The following is an 18,281-nucleotide window of genomic DNA, read 5'->3' as shown; positions in this document are numbered from 1 at the left end:
AGGGGGCCCAGAGAAAGGAAGAGACTTGTCCAAGACCACAGAGTGACCTAAAGTTAATGAAAATCTTGGTCTCTTCACCTACCCATGGCCTGACTGGCCTGACTTATCCTCTGTTTATAAAGGTATCTGTGTTGGAGCATGTCTGGGATGGTCAGGGATTACTCAGTGAATTGGAGACTGGGGGATCTTCCTCTACTCGGTCCATTTTCTTCCCTGAGGTTGGCTGTGGCCCTTCATAGTCAACTCTCCATCAGATTTGTAGGGCCTAGAAACTGCTGATCATACACTAGAGTGTGGGTAATCCGCAGTTTCCCAGCTCCCCAGAGCCATGAACTTGTTTGTGGATTGTGACCCACAATTCCCTCTATCCTGTGCTTTCAGAAAGCAAACCAGCAATCAAATAGTAATTGTTTCCTTCTGTGTGGATTTTTCCTTGCAAAAACTGCCGTGGCAACTAGGAAGCTGGCTCTTAGCGGGGTGGAGGGACCTAGATTTAGACGTCAGGCCTGCCCGTAACTGTGGATGTGGTGGCCCTATTGCCCATATTTTCCAGCAGAGCCCTGCATTCCAAGTATTTTATCCTGTTGGCCTTACAAACAATCCAAATGTCCTAGAAATTCCACTATCGACACCACATTTTCTAAAGTGTTTTTTATTGCTGAAAAAAGCACAGAAATCCTTTGTCAGACTGTGTCACCCCAGTCTTTGGTTTCAAAAATAGACCACTGTGTTTATGCAAAGAAGACTTTTTGTTTGTTTGTTTGTTTGTTTGTTTGTTTGTTTGTTTGTTTAAATGGTGAGGTTTACAAAGGCAAAAACAGCCCCTGTTTAGGACACTTGAAATTAGAAAGAGCTGACCCAGTCTGAGCTCTCTTCCTCTTAGCTGTTCCTCCAAGCATGCGTGCATGTAGTCAGATGCCCCTTCGACATCTGCAGGGCAAGGGCCGTGATGGCAGGAAGTCGGCCAACTGTGACAGGGACCCTGCCGTCAGAGTTTCATGGTCCATAATAGGGAGGATGAGATGTGGATTCACCGTAACTAGTGTAGCTTTAAAGTGTGAGTACGTTAGGGGATGTTGAGGTCCCCCAAGTGGGAAAATCCAGAAAGATTCCGATTCACTAAACCCCATCAGAGCTGAGACTGGCAGTCTACGGCATTGTATTGCACAGAGCGTGTCACTGGGCCAAGCTAGAGTCAGGAATCACTCTGGGAGGAGTGGAGAGGAGAGGAGAGGAGAGGAATACATATACAGGGAAGAGAGAAATTTTTGGTGCCATCTGTGCAGACAGTCCTACCACATTAACTTAAACTGATGGATCTAAAAGCTGACGAATAGCAGCTCATTGTTTTAGCCAGTGTGTTTCAGGTCACTGGGAAGGGCCGGCTGTGTTCTCCCAGTTGTCTAGGGGTGTGAGCTTCTGTACATCATTCTCCTTGGGCAAGTTGTTCACCTCAGTCCGGTCTCTTCCTGCCATGCCGTGCCCAGGATCAAAGATGGTTACTGCCGAGTTTACTTTGAGAATGATTCTGCTGAGGCAGAAGTGATTTTCTTTTTTTTTTTTTTAATTTTTTTTTTCAACATTTATTTATTTTTCGGACAGAGAGAGACAGAGCATGAATGGGGGAGGGGCAGAGAGAGAGGGAGACACACAGAATCGGAAACAGGCTCCAGGCTCTGAGCCATCAGCCCAGAGCCTGACGCAGGGCTCGAACTCACGGACCGCGAGATCGTGACCTGGCTGAAGTCGGACGCTCAACCGACTGCGCCACCCAGGCGCCCCAATTTCTAGTGATCTTCTTATCCAATCTTCTTTCCCCTATCTCTTCTCTCTTTGCTCTTTACCAGTTCCTTGCCCATGGCATCCACCCTTCTTACCAAAGTTCCTGACTCTCTTTCGTTCCAGGCACTAAAACAGGTGCAGATATCGGTGACAGTAGCTGCGAGCCTGCACTGGCCTCTCCGGCCTCCCACACGAACCCTTTCCCAGTGCTCCATCTCGTTGAGGACTTGAGACTGGCACTGGAGATGCTGGAGCATCCTCAGGAGAGAGCAGCCCTCCTGAGCCAGATCCCGGGCCCCACAGCTGCCTACATAAAGGAGAGCTTGGTGAGTGGGCCCCTGGCCTGTTTGGGAAACCACTGGGACACATAACCACACAACCACGAGGCCTACAGCATGCCACACTGCCTGGGACTATTGCCTCATCTGTGCACTTTGCAGCCTCTTCCTGCTTCCCATCCAGCTTTGGCCAGCCCCCACTGGGTGGTCCTTTCCAGCAGGAAAGGCCCAGGCAAGCAGCTTAAGCCACACAGTCAGGCTGCCTGGGTGCTCCCGTCATGCTCCCTGAGAAGGGGGAAATCTGGGGTCGAAGGAGAGCAAGCATGAGCGTTTTTCCAGGCAGGATTACATGTACAACATGCCGAGTTATAATCCCCAGCTGGGGTCTCTTTACTTGGTCGTGCCCCCCACTCCTTGTTTCTTGCAATAGAACCTTGTCACCTCACCCACTCCTTCACTGCTGCCCTTGCTCTTCAGACCTCTTTCCCCTGGTGCATTCTGTCCCGAGTGGGATGCAGGTTTCCTAACTCCCCTTCTGCTCTCTCCGGATCAAGGCTGTACACCTGCTAGTCTCTGAGGGAAGGAGACGAGTAACCAAAGCTGTAAATATATGACTTTGGTTACCTATCTCCTTCCCCATGGAGACCAGCTGGTCTACCTTAAGAGCTGATGATATTTGGGAATGGGTAAGGTGAGGAGCTTGCCTGCTGAAGAGGTGTGAAAACTGCAACCATCCCGGGGCAGAAAGGAGGACATGGAAGCTTGAGGGAGCATGTGATTGCCTAAGCTGAAGCTGAAGCCAAAATGCAGTCTTCTAAAGCTGGAGTCCTGCAGACTGATCCAAAATGGGAAAATATGCACAGAAGGGGGAAGGCAGGAATGGGACCACTTTACTGGGAGCGGGAGGTTGATGTTGGAAACGCAGGAGGTTGAGACATCCTTGTCCAGAGGCTAAGTCACTTGCCATTAGACAGGTTGCATCCCAGATGTCCTAGCTGACATTTTTTCTTCTTTTTTTTGAGGGGAGGAGAAAGTTCGTTTTACATAACTGAATGGAAAATAATTCATGAAATAGTAAATAAAGTTTAATACGGTACGGTCTCGTGCGCCCTGAAGGAAGCAGTGCCCGATTTGGAGGGGTGGTTGCTATGTCCAGATAGTCTCCTATTTGGAACTTCTGTGACTGCAGTGTCACGGAGTCATCAGTCCCCTTCCTCCCGGACATGGCGCTGCCAGTCTGCTTTCCTTGATAGCCAGGCTATTTTAGGATCTGTAAAAACAATCGCAAAACTGAAGTGTGTACCCTCCTTTCTAGCTTCTGGGTAGACCTCTACTAAATTAGTCGGTTCTTTCAAAGTTGCATCCATACAAGTGTAGATGTGCAGTTCGCTGGACGGTACGTTTCTGCGGGGGAATTCGTCTCTTTGGTGGTGGCCGCCGTTATTGGTGGTGAAAACACACAGTGGCGGTGGGCGCATTGTCGATACAGTCTCATATGCGTGCCTTCCTCTGAACACTGAAGAATTCGTTATATTCATATGTGTTACTCAAGATTTTCATTACGTAGGCTGCCTGCCTGGTGTCCTGTATCATACCTACACCAGTGTGGTAGGAAGAGTAGTGGCCTCCCAAAGACATCTTTGTGCTAATTGCCAGAAGTGGTGCATATTACCTTCCATGACAAAGGAGAAGGTAGCAGATGGAATTACTGTGGTTAATCAGCAGTTTAACAGTTTAACAAAGAGCAAGCAGTGTGGATTGTACAGGTGGGCCCAATGTAGTCACTGGCGTCCTTATAAGTGGAAGGAGGCAGCAGAAAAGTCTGTGTGGGAGCGGTGTGAGCCGACCTTTCTAGGTGGGAGCAGCGTCAAGAGCCAAGGGACGCAGGTAGGGGCTGGGGGCTGGCAAGGTGGCCTCTCCCCTAAAGCCTCCAGCACGGAAAGCATTCCCACCAGCACCTTGCTTTAGCCCAGTGAGCCCCACTCGGGACTTCTGACCTCAAGAAATGTAAGGCAGTATGTTTGTCTTGGTAGAAGCCACAAAGTTTGTAGTAATTTGTTTAGGCAGCAGTAGAAACTACAGCCAGATGCTGCCTGGAAGAGGGTGAGAAAGGCTGTGCGATGGCTTGTGGGTGGGCCTGTTACCATCTAGCTTTGCAGATTGCCTCGTGTTGTCCCCAAAGGAAGATAGTCCTTGGTGGGCTCTCAGACTTGTGCCACTACCGGACAGAAGGCCACACCTACTCCTCCACTCACCCTTTCCAGCCCGTGGTCAGTCAGGAGTTGCAGGGGGCTTCGGGAGTTTGGTTCCTCTCTCCTGTCCCAGGGCAGAAGGGTCTCTGCCTCCCTTAAGTTCCACCAGGAATTCTGGATGTTTCTGAACTTCTGGCCCTAGAGGTTGTGCCTGGCTTTTCTCCAATCCCCTCTGTCCGTCTTTTGCCTACTTTTCCCCGGGTTTGGTCCCCCATCTCTCCCTCCGTTCCCACTAGCCTGACTGACTCTAGCTGCCATGTTTAAGGGGAACTTCATGACGCCTCAAGAGAGTTACTGGTCCTTAGCCCCTCCATCTGAAACCCTTGGGCCCAGATGCATTTTAGAAGTCAGGACTTATTAAACTTTAGAAGGGTAAGACGGTGTATATCTGCTGTATAATCTATTCTATCTCTAGCAGATATGGAGCAGGAACACATTAACATTTCTTCAGCGAAACTCCTGAATGTCCACATGAAGTGGGATAAAGAAAGACTGTAAATATTTTGCTAGTTCAGTTCCAGTTAGACTGCCAAATAATGGCACCAACATTATCTTTTTAAAAACAAACCTTTTGGTTTTCAGAGCTGTTGGGGTTTCAGAATTGTAGGTAAGGGATGATGAGCTTCTACGTGGAATGTTTCAGCGTTGAAAGCAAAACTTAAAACCAAATGTTGGTTGTCAGATATCACTACCACAATTCTCCTAAAGTCCCTGTTGACTCTTTCTGTCCCTGAGCTGTCCTGTCACCATGTGCCTGGGGCCCCTTGGAAACTCCCAAACAGCCTTCTCCACGGTTTCCTGAACGCTTGCTTGCATCAGGCTGCGGGGTAGTTTAGCATCTTGTTTTAAATGCCCCTTCTCAGCTTGCCCAGGACCTTACAATCACATAACCAAGAGATTCATTGGAGTGTCTTCCCCAGGAAAGTCCAGTCTTCCCAGAGTACAGAAAATAGCTCTGGGTTCTTTTCTTCACTGTATAGTTTACAATGATTATGTTCTTTGTATGGAAGTGCCTGAATTTATGTGGCCATTTCTCTAATATTAACATTTAGGTTATTTTTAATCTTTCACTAATATATAGCTCTGCTGCAGAGAATGTCCAGGAACATTTTTTACCTCTAGATATTTCCTTAAGATAGAGTCCTAAAGGTGGAACTAAAGTAAACAGACACAATACAAGATACTCCATTAAACTTGAATTGTAGATAAGCAATGGATAATTCTTAATAACTATGTCCTATTCAGTTTGCTAAATCTGGCAACTCTAATCCAAGGGTATTAATATCTTAAAGCCTTTGACACATTTTTTTTCCAAACCACTTTTCAGGAAGATTTTGCTCATTTATATTTTCACTGGCAGGCCTTGAGGTACATCCTGATCAAGAACAATCACTAAGATTTAAAAACCAACTGAACTAATTTCTTAGGAAAAAGTGTCTTTTTACCACTTTGCATTTCTTTGCTTAGTGGAAGGCTAAACATTTTATATTTATTAGTATTCTTTTGTATGGTATCCAAAGTTTTGATCTCCCACCCCTATCTGGAAAAATTCATGTTCCATTTATGCATATTTATATACACAGTATTTTCCTAATATATGTAAATTATAAAACATAGCCCCATATAAAGATTTTTAAAGGACAGGTTGAAAAATAGTTCTAATATTTTCTTGCCACACACCCTGGAGTTCACCTTGGATCTCCCTACCCTACCCTCATCTATTCATATTCTATGTTCTTCTCCCCTCTCCCCTTGAGGATTTTAGTGCTTTTCTTATATATTAACCTTTTTAAGAGCGGTCACTTTGTGGCATTTTCCTTACTTTTTTTTAAATGCTGTATGTGGTGCTTTTTGAGACAAAACTTTAAAAGGGTTGTAATTATCAATCTTTCCTGTTTGGGTTTCTTGTTTTTCTTTTATCCCTGGAAAGGCCTTTTTTAACCTTCGATCAAATAATACTCGCCTGTATCCTCCTCCAGTAAGTTCCTGGTTTGATTTGTGTCTTAGAGTTCACTTGAATTCACCTGCAATATTTCTGAATGTGTGGTGTGAAATAGGATTCTAACTTCGATAACTTACTAAAAAGGATTCTTAAATATTTCTGATCTAAGGACCGTCGACATGTTTATCAGTTTTTCAAGATGTGTTGCTGAAAATCACTTATATTAAGATCTATAGATCTGTTTTGGGGTTATTGTGGTTGGGGGAATGCCTGCCTTTGAAGAGAGTTTTCCTGAAAGTTGTTGTGTTCAGAGTCTTCTACAGTAATTATGGCCCATCAGCAGCTTATGAACGGTGTACTTTCAGGGCAGGTCAGAAGTTCATATAAACATTCCAGGATACCAGCACAGGATGTTAAGTTTTGATTCTGGGCAGAGACCGCCTGTCTGTATATTAGATGTTGCAGACCTAAAGTCCTTTTATAATCTGGGGACACACACATTCTATAGTAGGTCTTCCCTGTATGGAAATAGAGTCCAAAGTAGTGAACAAATCCATTGCTACATTTTGGATTGGTTCTAGATGGGTACCATTAACTTTGCCATTTAAACTGTGGTCTGTGGACCAGCAACCTTGCCACCCTCTCTGATCGTTTGCTTGCTGCTTTGTGTTTTTATAAAAGGGCAAAAGCCCCGCACCTATACCCATCGAACTATCTCCCAGTGATTCCTAGTCACGTTACAGTTTGAGAAACACTGCCATAAACCACAGAGACTTAAATTATTTAAAAGTATGTGTGGCTTAGAATTGGAACTAATAAGGCAGCTTGAAGGGTCAGGCAGGCAGTGCTTATGCCTTGTCATCCAGGATATCTGTGTCCCTTCGTGTTGGTGCTGTTCTCTTCTTCAGTCAACTGGCTTTGCCATATGCCTCCATTACTGCTTTGTCATATGTTGTCCTGGCATAGTCCAGTTCTGCCTCGTGACCTCTCTGGCAGTTGGTGTTGCTTCTCCAGAGAAGTGGCATAAACAGTAAGGAGGTTTATATGTCACTAACAAGATAGGCAGAAGACGGGTGGTTCCAGGATCAAATCAGTGGTTCTGGGATGACCTCAAGGGCTCTGGCTCTTTCCATCTTTCTGCCCCAACATCCTTAGGGGGTTGGTTTTTCCTCAAGGCTATCACCTAACAGTTACAAGATGGCTAGTGCAGCTCCAGGCCACATGTCCAGAGGTAGGATGTGTCCTTTCCTTTTTTCCACTCCCCGCCCTCCCCACCCCCCGCCCCGCCAATTAGGAAGGAAAATCTTCTCTGAAGCCCTGCAGCAGACTTCCCATATAGTCCCAAAGTTTGGATCTGTTCACATGTGTAAGCCCTAGCTGCAAGGGAGGCTGGGAAATCAGTATTGGCACATTCATTCACCGTAGTGGTAGGTAGCCTTTGTCTGAAAGGAACTATACTAGGAAGGAGGGGGAATGAATGGCTCTTAGAAAGACAGCCCAGAGCAACTGCCACATGGCCTTTAGATTTGATTTTTATTCTTGTTGACAAATTCTTTTCATGTTTTCTCTCCTGCATTCATTACCCCCCCTTCTTTCTTTCCCACTCTATCCTGCTGTGTGTGTGTGTGTGTGTGTGTGTGTGTGAACTCCATTTCCTGGAAGAGAGAATCTAATTGGTCTGCTCCTAATTTTTAAGTTTGTTTATTTTATTTTGAGAGAGTGAGAGTGTGAGCAGGGGAGGGGCAGGGAGAGAGAGAATCCCAAGCAGGCTCTGTGTTGTCAGCACAGAGCCCGATGCGGGGCTCAAACTCACCAACAGTGACATCATGATGTGAGCCAAAGTCTAGAGTTGGATGCTTAACTGACTGAGTCACCCAGTGCCCTGGGCTGCTCCTAATTTTTGAGCCAAGTTCCCCAGGCCTACAAAGAGATGTTAAGTGCAAAAGAAATGGAAATTAAAGACCTTTCATTTACTCACGGCTGTGGATTAGCTGCCCTTGGGTCACACAAGGGCCAGTTAGCTGTGGTGAGAGGACCATGTGATTAAAAAAAAAAAAAGTGTTCTCCTCTGTACTGTGGACCTTCAGACACCAATGTTGGCATCTGTGCATAAGGAAAACAGGCGCTGAAGAGGCAGAGGTGGATATGGGAGAATGGTTGGTGGTTAGAATAGAAGCAAATAACAGGAATCTGGGCCCTGCCTTTGTCTCAGGTGGAGAAGGTGCCCCTGGTCCTAGTGCATCACAGGCAGCTGTGTTTCTTTACAGTGGGGCTGGTCCTCCCCCTGCCGGTGCTGGCGGGCTGGACAGATAATGATTGGCAGCAGACTCTGCCTAGTGATAGTTATAAACAGGCCAGACTCCTAAAGAACAAGGAGAGCAGACCTGTCCAGGATTCAGTAGTGCTGGGTTATGAGTGAGTTTCCAGAGATTTAGGGTCTAAAACAGGGTCTTCCCTTCCTTGGCAGGCAGTAAATGAGGAAAAGTGGGCTCCAGGCCTAGAAGAGTATATTTGGGGCTCTCTAAGCTGGGGCCCCCCTCTGGGGCTTCAATAAGGAAAGGAACAAAGGGCCCAGATTCCCTTGCCCTGGAAGCAGTATCTGTGTCTCAATTCTGGGCCTATCACTAGAAAGTTGGTAGGGTACCTGGGAGCTTCTGGTAAGGCCCTCTTGTAGGGATAGTGTCCTGGGGTTCAGGGTGAACTGGGGCCTGACCGGCAGAGAAGCTTCTGTGGGGCTGTCCTGTGCTGTGGTACAGCAGAACGATATGACCTTAGGAGATGAAATGTCATCTCTCCCATTGGGTAGATAGGGCCAACCTCAGGGTCTGTACTAGCAGAGGATGAAGCTGAGACTCTGGCTGGAGGGCTGAGGCATCTCTCCTGTGCTGGGAACGGAACTGAGTTCTACCAAGGGGCTGACTCCTTCATTTCCCTGCAGCCACCTCCTCGGCCTGTGGTGAAGTGCTGATGATGCCCTCAGGGAGAGCATGGCCATTTCTGGTCAAGAGCTCCTCATTCCCACCAGATGGTCCTGAAGGCCAGAAAGGAGACCAGTGCTCATCAGTGGCCCTGACCTGACCACAGGAGCTGGTGCCACCATGGGCACTTCCAGGAATCTGGCTATACCTTGAGTGAGGCTCTTCCATGGTCTAGAAGGGGTATCCCTAATCTTCTATACCTGCTTGCCTTGGCTGGGCAGAGGCTGGTTGGGTAGATCCAGGGCTGGACTGGCAGGGTGGAGCCCATAGAGGGTCCGGTCTTCCAGCTTCCAGTGGGGACAGCCAGCTAGCGAGGTGGTGACTCTGGTACCTGGGTAAGGCCCAAGAGCTATCAGAGCCAGCAGGGTCTCCAGATGGAGCAGCTCTGGGTGCTTCTCTAACCGGTCAGTACCTACCCCTCCTCTCCTCTCACAAAGTGCTAGGTCTGTCCTGCTGTTTAATGGCTTTGGATGTGGGTCACGGGAATCCAGGGTAAAGACCTGAGCTTCAGGGCTCAAGGAGAAGTCTAAGGAAAGGCTGGCAAACCCAGCAGCAGTAGAGTGAGGGCAGGTCAGGGTGAGGGGAGGAGGTGGACAGAGAACCCACAGCAGAACTGTTCTCCAGGCCCCACTAAGGAAGCAGGGTTCACGGAGTGGCTTGGCCATCCAGCAGGAGCCCAGACTTTTCTCCCCAAGGTTACAGGTGTCCTGGTCAGCGTGCTTGGGCAACACTGAACTTGGGTGAGACATCATGGGAGGCAGGAATGAGTCAAGAGGCCAGCACTCTGCCACTTGCATGTGGCTTTGAATGAATCTTTTCCCCTCCTCTGGGACTCTTTCCCTACTGGAAGTGACCGCTGCTTTGACAATCTGCCTGCAAGATCTGGCCAAGCATTCCAGCGCTGGCTTTTTGGTAGGCACCAGTCATTGCCTTCCACAGCCTAGGCCTTGTGGTCTCCAAAGTGGAAACAGATTAGGGAGCTTCTCTAGGGGCAGCTGCCCCACAGTCTGGGCTTGGTAGAAGCTGACCTCCCAGAAGCAGTGGAATGTCATGGCAGGGAAAATGAGGGGAAATCCAGGACATGTGCTCACCTCTGACAGCCTGCAGTAGCTTTGGGTGCCCCCAAGTCCCTTCTTCACTAGTCTCTCAAGAAACAAAGTGGCCTGGGCCCAGGAGGGCACATGGCCGCCCCCCCTCCTCGTTCCACTGCCTTGTCACAGATGGTGGCTTCTTCAGCTCCCAGCTTCTCAAACAAAGCCCTGTCATTCCTGGCAGATTCAGTGTGCAGTCTTTCATTCTGGCCAAAGAGGCAAATCTGTTTACCATACTGAAAAGCCAGAGGAGTTACAAGAAAAGGTAGGGAGAAAAGGCTGTTCTCTGAATTACGCACTGTGAGCTTGTTTCTTATGCCAGGTGATTTGTCTCTGGATCTTTATTCTCCACCCGGGGGCCTAGAACCAAGATGGATCAGGATAAATGTGTGTTGGACCTCTTCATTTTGGAAAGTTTTAGGGATTTTATAGGGAAATCTTTTTCTCTGAATCTTGAGCGAAGGGGAAACTTTGTGCTTGTATTTCAAGGTGGGCGGGGGGAAGAATGGCTTATGTGAACCAGTTCCCAGTGTGTTTCTTGCCTTTCCTTTGAGTGAGAGCTGAAAGTCCTAGCTGTCGGCACCACTCTGCCCCACCCCCCCACGTGCTTCCCTCCCAAGAGGCTCCTTCCCTGAGCAGGGCCCGAGTGCCTGTCAGGTTCTTTGTTCCTATGCAGTACTGGATAAAGCCACTAGGTGGGAGTCAGGGATAAATGCTAGAAAGTCTGAATCCCAAGTCCCAAGGAAGAAGGTACAGGCTTTATACAAGGAAAAATAGCTTTGTTTGAATTAGAGAGATGGCCTAAGCTCCTGTCATTAATGAAACTGGTGGGCAGTGTACCTGGGTCAGTTGGCGGAGTTCTTTCCCATTTTCCTTGGAACCTGCTAGACAAAGGGCAAGCCAGAGAGGCCTCTGCTTTTTGTGTTGGGGGAGAGGAAATGGGAGGGCTGAGGGCTGGTCCTGGGAGCATAGACCTGGCCTTCCATTGTCAAAAAGAAGACCTCTCCAGACCCCTTAAGTGCAGTGCATCTTGCTGGGGCGTTATTAGGATGGCTCCCTCCATTCCAGGAGGCATTTCCTGGCCCTGTGTTGCCAGGCCCTGCCCTGGAGAAACCACCTGTACCTTGGATTTTTTTTTTTTAATACATTTTTCCTGGCATAGCTTCTCAGAGAAGGGATCTTTCAGCTACTATAAACTTAGCAGTTTTAACTTTTCTGGGGTTTTGGCTCCCCACCCCTGACCTCCCCCAAGTAAATTGTACCCTACTAAATTCTAGAGGTCTGGCTCCTTGCAGACCTGACTTGAAGAAACTATTTCAGTCTCTAAGAACCAATGTTTGTAAATGGCCATGAATGTGTAAACACTGGTGAAAAAGGACATAAATCCTTCCCTACAAGTTTCCTGCTTCAGACCTAGGGGACGTGGTGGCCCATGTTGCCAGGTTAGCATGACTTGGGGTCTGAGCATGCAAACACCCACCAGCAACCTTCTGCCCTTTTAGGCACCACTGGTAGCCAGACAGGCTCTGGAGGCTTCACACTTCCAGGGAAACTTGCTCAATACCTTGTGCTTTAAGGAAAAAAATACCTTGTGCTTCTGAAAGTGGTTTCCTAACCTCTGACTATTCAAATATGGTGCTGAGCTCTTCATATATGAGCATCCCCTGGGAGCTTCTTAATAATGCACAGTTTCAGGTCCTGTTTCCAACCTCCTGGGTCAGAATCTGCATTTTTATAAGAAATAGCCTCCATCCCAGGCGATTCATTACAGATGGGGAGGTAGTGCCCTAGCCAGGGGTCAGCAACTGATGGTGTGCATTTGGCTCACTGCCTATTTCTTATGCCCCATGAGCTAAGAATGATTTTTTATGTTTTTCAATGATTGAGAAATCATAAGAATATTTTTATGCGAAAATGGCCTAAAATCCTAATTTCAGTGTCCACGAATAGCATCCACATAGCCCTGCTCTTTGGTTTATGTGTTAGCCGTGACTGTTCTTACACTTACAAATGGCTGAGTTTGGGTGTAACAGAGACCAGATGGCCCACAAAGCCTAGAACATTTGCCATCTGGTCCTTTATAGGAAAAGTCTGCCGATCCTGGTCCTAACTCCTGGTGGAGGTAGGTTCCTGGGCCTGTGAACCATGGGGACTTGGGCTGCGGTGATCACGATGCTGTTTTACAAGCAGGACTCGCTTTACAGGCAGTGTCCTCGGGCTGGGCTCCTCCACCTCCACTCCGCAGTGGCAGGCTCCATGTGCAGCATACCTGTGGAACACAAACCTGTGTCTGGCATACCAGGGGCATCCTGACACTTGTTACCATGGCCCAGAGCCCGAGGCTCAGGGCTGAGCTAGAGTTCAGGACGCAGGTGACCCACGAGACCCCTCTCCATCCACAGTTCTGCCCGATCAGATGCTGCCGACTCCAGGCAGCCGGCCAGGAGGAGCAACACCGCAGGAACCCATGCCCAGTCATTCCCATGCCTATGTGGGATTCTAGCATGTAGGGGACATTCGTGGGGTCCCCTTCGAGGCCCTGGGATGAGGAAGAGGACAAGCTGTGTGAGTTTCCCTGTCCACACCTGACCACTGTGTCCTCTTAGCTGTCTTTTTAGTCCCCAAATGGTCAGTCTCTCATGTGTCCTGCTCTTTGCCCTCAGCTGGCTGCCTCATGTTCTACACGGTGATGAGCTGAGTGTGGCTGCTGGTGGGCGACTTGCTTTTGGGAGGCCCCAAAGGCTTTTAGGGTTGCTGTAATGACCCCTCTTTGTGTCTCCCCTGTGGGTCCTGAGCACTCTCCAGCAGTGGGTCTAAGGAGGTATCCTGGAAGGAGGACCTACCCACCCCCACCCCCCACCCCCCACCCCCGACACAAACACGCCCCTTTAAGGGAAGACTAAACCTTTCAGAGTAACTGCATAGGCCAGATGAAACCCTTTGGGAGTCACAGATCATTTTGATAATCTGAAAATAAGGTTTTCAGAAAAACAGTGACTTAAACATCCAAATAGCACTTCGTACGCATTTTACGAACTTCTCCAAGGGCCTATCTAACCCCCCTAAGCCTGCCTGTGGACCACTGTGAGATTCCCCTGGCCGGGATGGCCTTCTGAGTGGGGTGGTGCAGCCATGGGTTTGTCTTGCCAGCGGGATGACCGGGCCATGCCTGGGCCAACTGCCACCTGCGGGTCAGTGAGCAAAAAGGTGCGTATGGCTCTGCTGTCCTGTCTCACTCAGCCCATCAGCCAAACACATGCCCTGCTCCTAGGTCTTTTGGAGTGTTATTTTGTGAATTTTGCATTGATTTATAAAACACACCTTTATTTTTAAAGGCTGAGGTAGGAATTTCTACTTGAGGATACCATAAAAATATGTCAAGAATTTAGCTGTGATTTGGATTCCTCCCTTCTCTTCTCTCCCTTTCTCTACCCTCCCTCCCCACATTCATCACATGAGATGATCTAATAGATGGAAATCCGCCCTATTTTTCCTCTCAGTGGAGCATCTTTACCCTTGGGAAACACACCTTCAAGACTTCTGTTCTCCAAGTAGAATTTTAGGTTTATCTTGCCAGTCTTCCCGTGTGAGCCTCACTCTTTCACTCAAAGAATGTTTAAGTTCTTCCTGTGTGCCAAGAACTGCCCCAGGCATGGAGGTCAGAGCAGCATGTCAGGCCTCAGACACATATTCTCCAGTCCAGTGCAGTGCGCAGACCTGTCAACAGTAGAAGAGAGCAGGTTGTGAAGTGGAGAAAGGGTGTGACCCGAGCCAACCCCCATGGGCAGGTGGGAGCTAGCAAGGTTGAAAGGGGCCACCACCTTGCTCCCTTGTCCTTTCTTGCCTCCTCACATCAGAATCTACTGAAGGGTACTGAGCCCCCTCCAAGGGGAGCAGGGGCTGGGACTGTGCCCTACCATTCCCCATCCAGCCCCCCCAAACCCACTCTTGCCTCTGTTTCCCTAGAGCCCCAGAAACCCCTTAACCACATACATGTGGTAATTCTGTATTTACTCAGGGCAGGAAGGTGGTTTCATTCACCTTGGATGCTGGTTAAATGTGTGTTGACCAAATGAATTCTTCCTTCAGCTTCCCGAGGCTTTTGGTGGGGTGGGGGGAAGCTCACCTACCCCTGCAACCATAGAGAGGTGTTTCACCAACACATCCTATCCTGGTTCTGGTCAGGGAAATTCAACCAGGTGGGGCCAGAGGCGAGGAGGGCCCAGAGCCCAGTGTGTGGACAGCAGAGCCTGCTTTTCCTTTCTAGCCTCTGATCTGGGTGTGTCTCCAGGAATTTACTCCTCCCCTCGTGCCAGCTGCTGGCCAGAGCCCTCCCGCCGCCTCTGATTGCTGTGACTGGGCCAGCCTGCTGGGGACTGCTCTGCCAGGCCAGTTTCTGTTCTTTTTGGGGCAGCGGTGGGTGCCGAGGCCATGCTAGGGGGCATGCCCACCCCCAGCAGAGACTTCTCTTCAGGCCGGCAGTTCCAGGAACCCCCCTGGTGACCTCCGAGGGCACCGGCAAGGCCCACACAATCACAAGATGTACATCTGCAAGTCGTTTATGGCAGCAGTGCTCAGGGGCCTTGCGTGTAACCACATTCCCACTGCACCCACATCAAGGACCGCTTTCATAATTGGCCTAGCCAGAGGCCGCATGTTAAGGGCCAGGCAAGGGAGAGAAGCTGTGTTTAGGGGAGCTCTTAAAGGAGTGTGGGGGTGGGGTGTGAAGGTGGAGGGCAGCCCAGGGGGTGGGGTGGGGAGTGGTGCTGGGGAGGCCAGCCTGGAAGGCCAGCAAAGGAAGACTGACAGCTCCCCATCTCTGTCAGCCACTGCATTCCGAGGGCTCCTACCCAGAGCTCTCCCTAAATCTCACGGGCACACACATGCAGTGGCCTCACCTTCCCCCCTCTCTGGCTTCTGAGGCAGCTAGTCTGGAGTGGGGGACAGCCAGCAAGGCCTGGGACTTAACGGGAACTGTACCCATCCTGGTGCTAAACATGCCCCAGGGAGCCCTGGTCGTGGTGGCCAACAGCAGCACTGGGCCAGACTCTGTCGATGGCAGATGTCTCCTGGGGAGCAGAGGTTCGCCCCTGGCAGATGGTGCCACCAGCGCCAAGGACAGCAGACACGCGGTGGGGCCAGGAACCCAGAGCGGAGCTGGTTCTGAATGTGTTCTTTTTTGGAAATGACAGGCTTTCCTCGGGGCCCAGCCCGACGCCCGCCTGGAAAAGGGGTAGGCGTGGGCTTCAGGGTGGGGGTCAGGCTGTGTGTGGGAACCAGCAGCTCCTCCAAGAGCAGCACTTATTTTTAGTCTTCTCCCCAGTCCCAAATAAACTGAGAGCAGCTGGGAGCCTGTGGGTAAATGCAGAGTGGAGCAGAGACAGGAAATCGGGGTCTCTCGGTAATGAGTTCCAGCCACTGCAGAAAGGGGAAGCCAGACGAGGAATTTTCTTCAGGACTGTTTCCCTCTGGCAGGCTCTGGTATTATCACCAAAAAGAATGTTCCTGTGTGTGTGTGTGTGTGTGTGTGTGTGTGTGTGTGTGTGTGTTTACAACTCCTGTCCAATTCTGTCTTTTTTTCCCTACCTTTTTGCTAGGTTTGATTGCTTTGCAGGCTCCGGATCCCAGAGCTGGTGCCTGTGTGTGTCTGGGGGCGGAGGGGGAGGATACCGGAGCAGCACGGTCCGGTCGGAGCCGTTGTATATCTGAAACTGTTTAGGGAAAGGCTGAAGGACGCAGGCCAGGGAAGTGGGGAAACTTGAACACAGCTTGACGTCCCCAGGGGGAGGGGGCAGAAACAAGGAAGAGGAGAGAATTTGGTATCTGGCCAGAAAAAGGGCTTTTTCAACCAAGGACTCTAACTGCTGACATGGGTGCCCAGCATGGATGGGGACATTGATGTTTACAAGCATTTTGCGTGGCTGAAGAGGGTAAGTGACTGGCTGCTTTATCTGGGTCTCCCTGGAGATGAGGGCAAGAGAGACGCTTGGGACCCCCCCCCCCCCCCCCAGTATTTGTCCGGCAAAACCCTGTCGTGGCCAAATTCTCCATGAGAATCTAATTATAGGCACTAGGGGAGAAAACAGTCAGCTGTCTTTGTTTCTCCGCTGACATTCTGGTGAATGAGTCTCTGTACAGAAAGGCACGAATGGGGTGAAGAAAGTTATTTTAACTTTGGCACTTAAACATTTGGAGGCTCCAAACACCGTGACCAGAAAAAGGTGTCCCTACTGCCTTTCGGTTTGAGGACACAGAGAAGCAGCTGCCTTTCCAGTGCACTGAATTCAGACCTCGTTGAACTTCTCTGCTCTGATGTTATCTGATGGTGTTATTGCTGTCAGCCCGGAGAGCTTCTGTGTTTCCGGAGGCAGGCTCTTGGGGAGAGCTCTCTTCTGAATGCTCTGAAGCCAGGGGTTTGGGTTGCAAGCTTTATGCCCTTTCTTTGGGGGACGAGCTCAAGTGCGGCATGAGCAACGAATGAATGAATGAAATGAATGTCGGGGCTGGAGTAGCATGAATGATCGCAGAATTCAGGCTCTTCACTTCTTCATGACCATCTTTAAACTGGCGAAGATGGTTGCCTGTTTGTTTCTTTTTACACCGAGGCTGAGTGTTTCTCAGAAGCAGGAAAGGCGAAAGCAGCCGAAAGATAAGAGATTTGACATTGTAAGCAGAGAGGAGCAGGAGGGACAGGAGGTGTCCAGCTTGGAAGGCCCCTGACTCCAGCCCCTGCACACGGGGCCTGCAGCTTTTGTGTGCACTCTCTTCAGCACTCATTCCGCAAATATTTATAGAGACGGGGGCACTGGGTGTCCAGTGGTGAGCAAAGCAGAATCTGTCTCTGCCCTTGTGGATCCACCATCCAATGTGGGAGACAGAGGTTAAACCATCCCAGTAAATAAACTTGAAGTTACAGATTAAGTGCATTGAGGAACAGAATTGTGAAAACTGCTCCTAGCCACATGGAGGGGTTTGAATGAGTGCAAAGGAGCAGTGAGGCAGCCCTCCGAGCAAGGAGCCCTTCACCGAAACCTGAAAAGTAGGAGTGACTCAGGTGGAAGATGGGGTGAAGAACATTCCAGGCAAAGAGGCTAGTATGTGTAAAGGTCCTAAAGTAAGAAGGATTTAGGCAAGCTTCAAGACTGAGAGAAAGCCAGTGTGGCTGAGCTCTGCGATGGGGGAGCTGGCAGATGCTAGTCTCATAGGGCAGTGAAGGGTAAGGGTTGTGGGGGATGTGGTTCATAGGACAGGGGACTTGTGGCAGGGAAATGACCTGGGACACAGGCAGATCCAATTTGTATTTTAAGGCGATAACTCTAGCTGTGGTGTGGCGTAGGGCAAGCTGTGTTGCAAGGCAGCTAAACAAGACTAGAGCTTTGGGGGCTTGTTGGGATCAACTGGTACAAACCCTCCATTTAACAAAGCCCGGGAGAGGCTAAGGACCTCATGATTATTAATGTTAGAGATATTCGTGGTGCAGCCTGACCTTGTACCCTGCTTTCCGTCTTCCACTCCAGTTCTCTGGCCTCCTCTCTTTCGCCAAATATGTAGAAAATTGTTGGTTTAGAACCCAGCAGAAAACCCTGTCTGTGCTCAGCCCCTGCTCAGCTTTGGGATGGGGGCGCTGCAGCCAGCAGAGAGCATGCTGACGGGACCAGAGATTTTGGCAAAGATTTGTATCCTTTGTCTTAAGCGTTCAAAGCCTTCACTGAAGATCCTGGGGCGAAATAGGTGAGAAGCACGCTTCTCATCCCTTAGTCTGTTTTTTCTGTATCCAAAATGAAGCTTTTTAACCAGGAGGTCTTCCAGCTGTGATGTTCAATGTCTCAGTGGATATAACTGCACACCTCGTGCAGAAGTTTTGTCTGTAGAGGAACTAATCTTGCATGTGCTGCGATGTAAGAGAGCCCTTTCTGTCCTGAGACTCAGGCTGTGCACACTGGCTCCTGTGCATAGCT

At 49.4% G+C, this 18,281-nt stretch overlaps 1 protein-coding gene and 1 long non-coding RNA gene across 11 annotated transcripts in view; one reads left to right on the top strand and one right to left on the bottom strand.

The window, feature by feature from the left end:
* PPFIBP2 (PPFIB scaffold protein 2) overlaps positions 1 to 18,281 on the top strand; it is a 151,106-nt gene that overhangs the window by 48,104 nt on the left and 84,721 nt on the right. For 5 of the 10 annotated variants that reach the window (XM_040456988.1, XM_040456984.1, XM_040456987.1 and 2 more), the window contains exon 3: positions 1,906 to 2,108. In XM_040456988.1, coding sequence (XP_040312922.1) covers positions 1,906 to 2,108 — 203 coding nt within the window. Of the gene's footprint in view, positions 1 to 1,905; positions 2,109 to 15,267; positions 15,805 to 15,866; positions 16,254 to 18,281 lie in introns of those variants that run through there. The other 5 variants (XM_040456981.1, XM_040456983.1, XM_040456982.1 and 2 more) reach the window with 5 other exon arrangements.
* Positions 11,045 to 15,011, bottom strand: LOC121018282 (uncharacterized). Its single transcript, XR_005785117.1, has 3 exons — positions 14,365 to 15,011; positions 13,853 to 14,040; positions 11,045 to 12,592 (listed from the first exon to the last, which is right to left on the bottom strand). It is a non-coding gene; the product is annotated as an uncharacterized LOC121018282 (long non-coding RNA).

Source organism: Herpailurus yagouaroundi, unplaced genomic scaffold (assembly GCF_014898765.1).
Source record: "Herpailurus yagouaroundi ecotype Mexico unplaced genomic scaffold, PumYag 218, whole genome shotgun sequence".
In the NCBI taxonomy this organism is placed as follows: domain Eukaryota; kingdom Metazoa; phylum Chordata; class Mammalia; order Carnivora; family Felidae; genus Herpailurus; species Herpailurus yagouaroundi.
The sequence above is the reverse complement of the archived record's forward strand: the minus strand, read 5'-3'. Positions and strand labels throughout refer to the sequence as shown.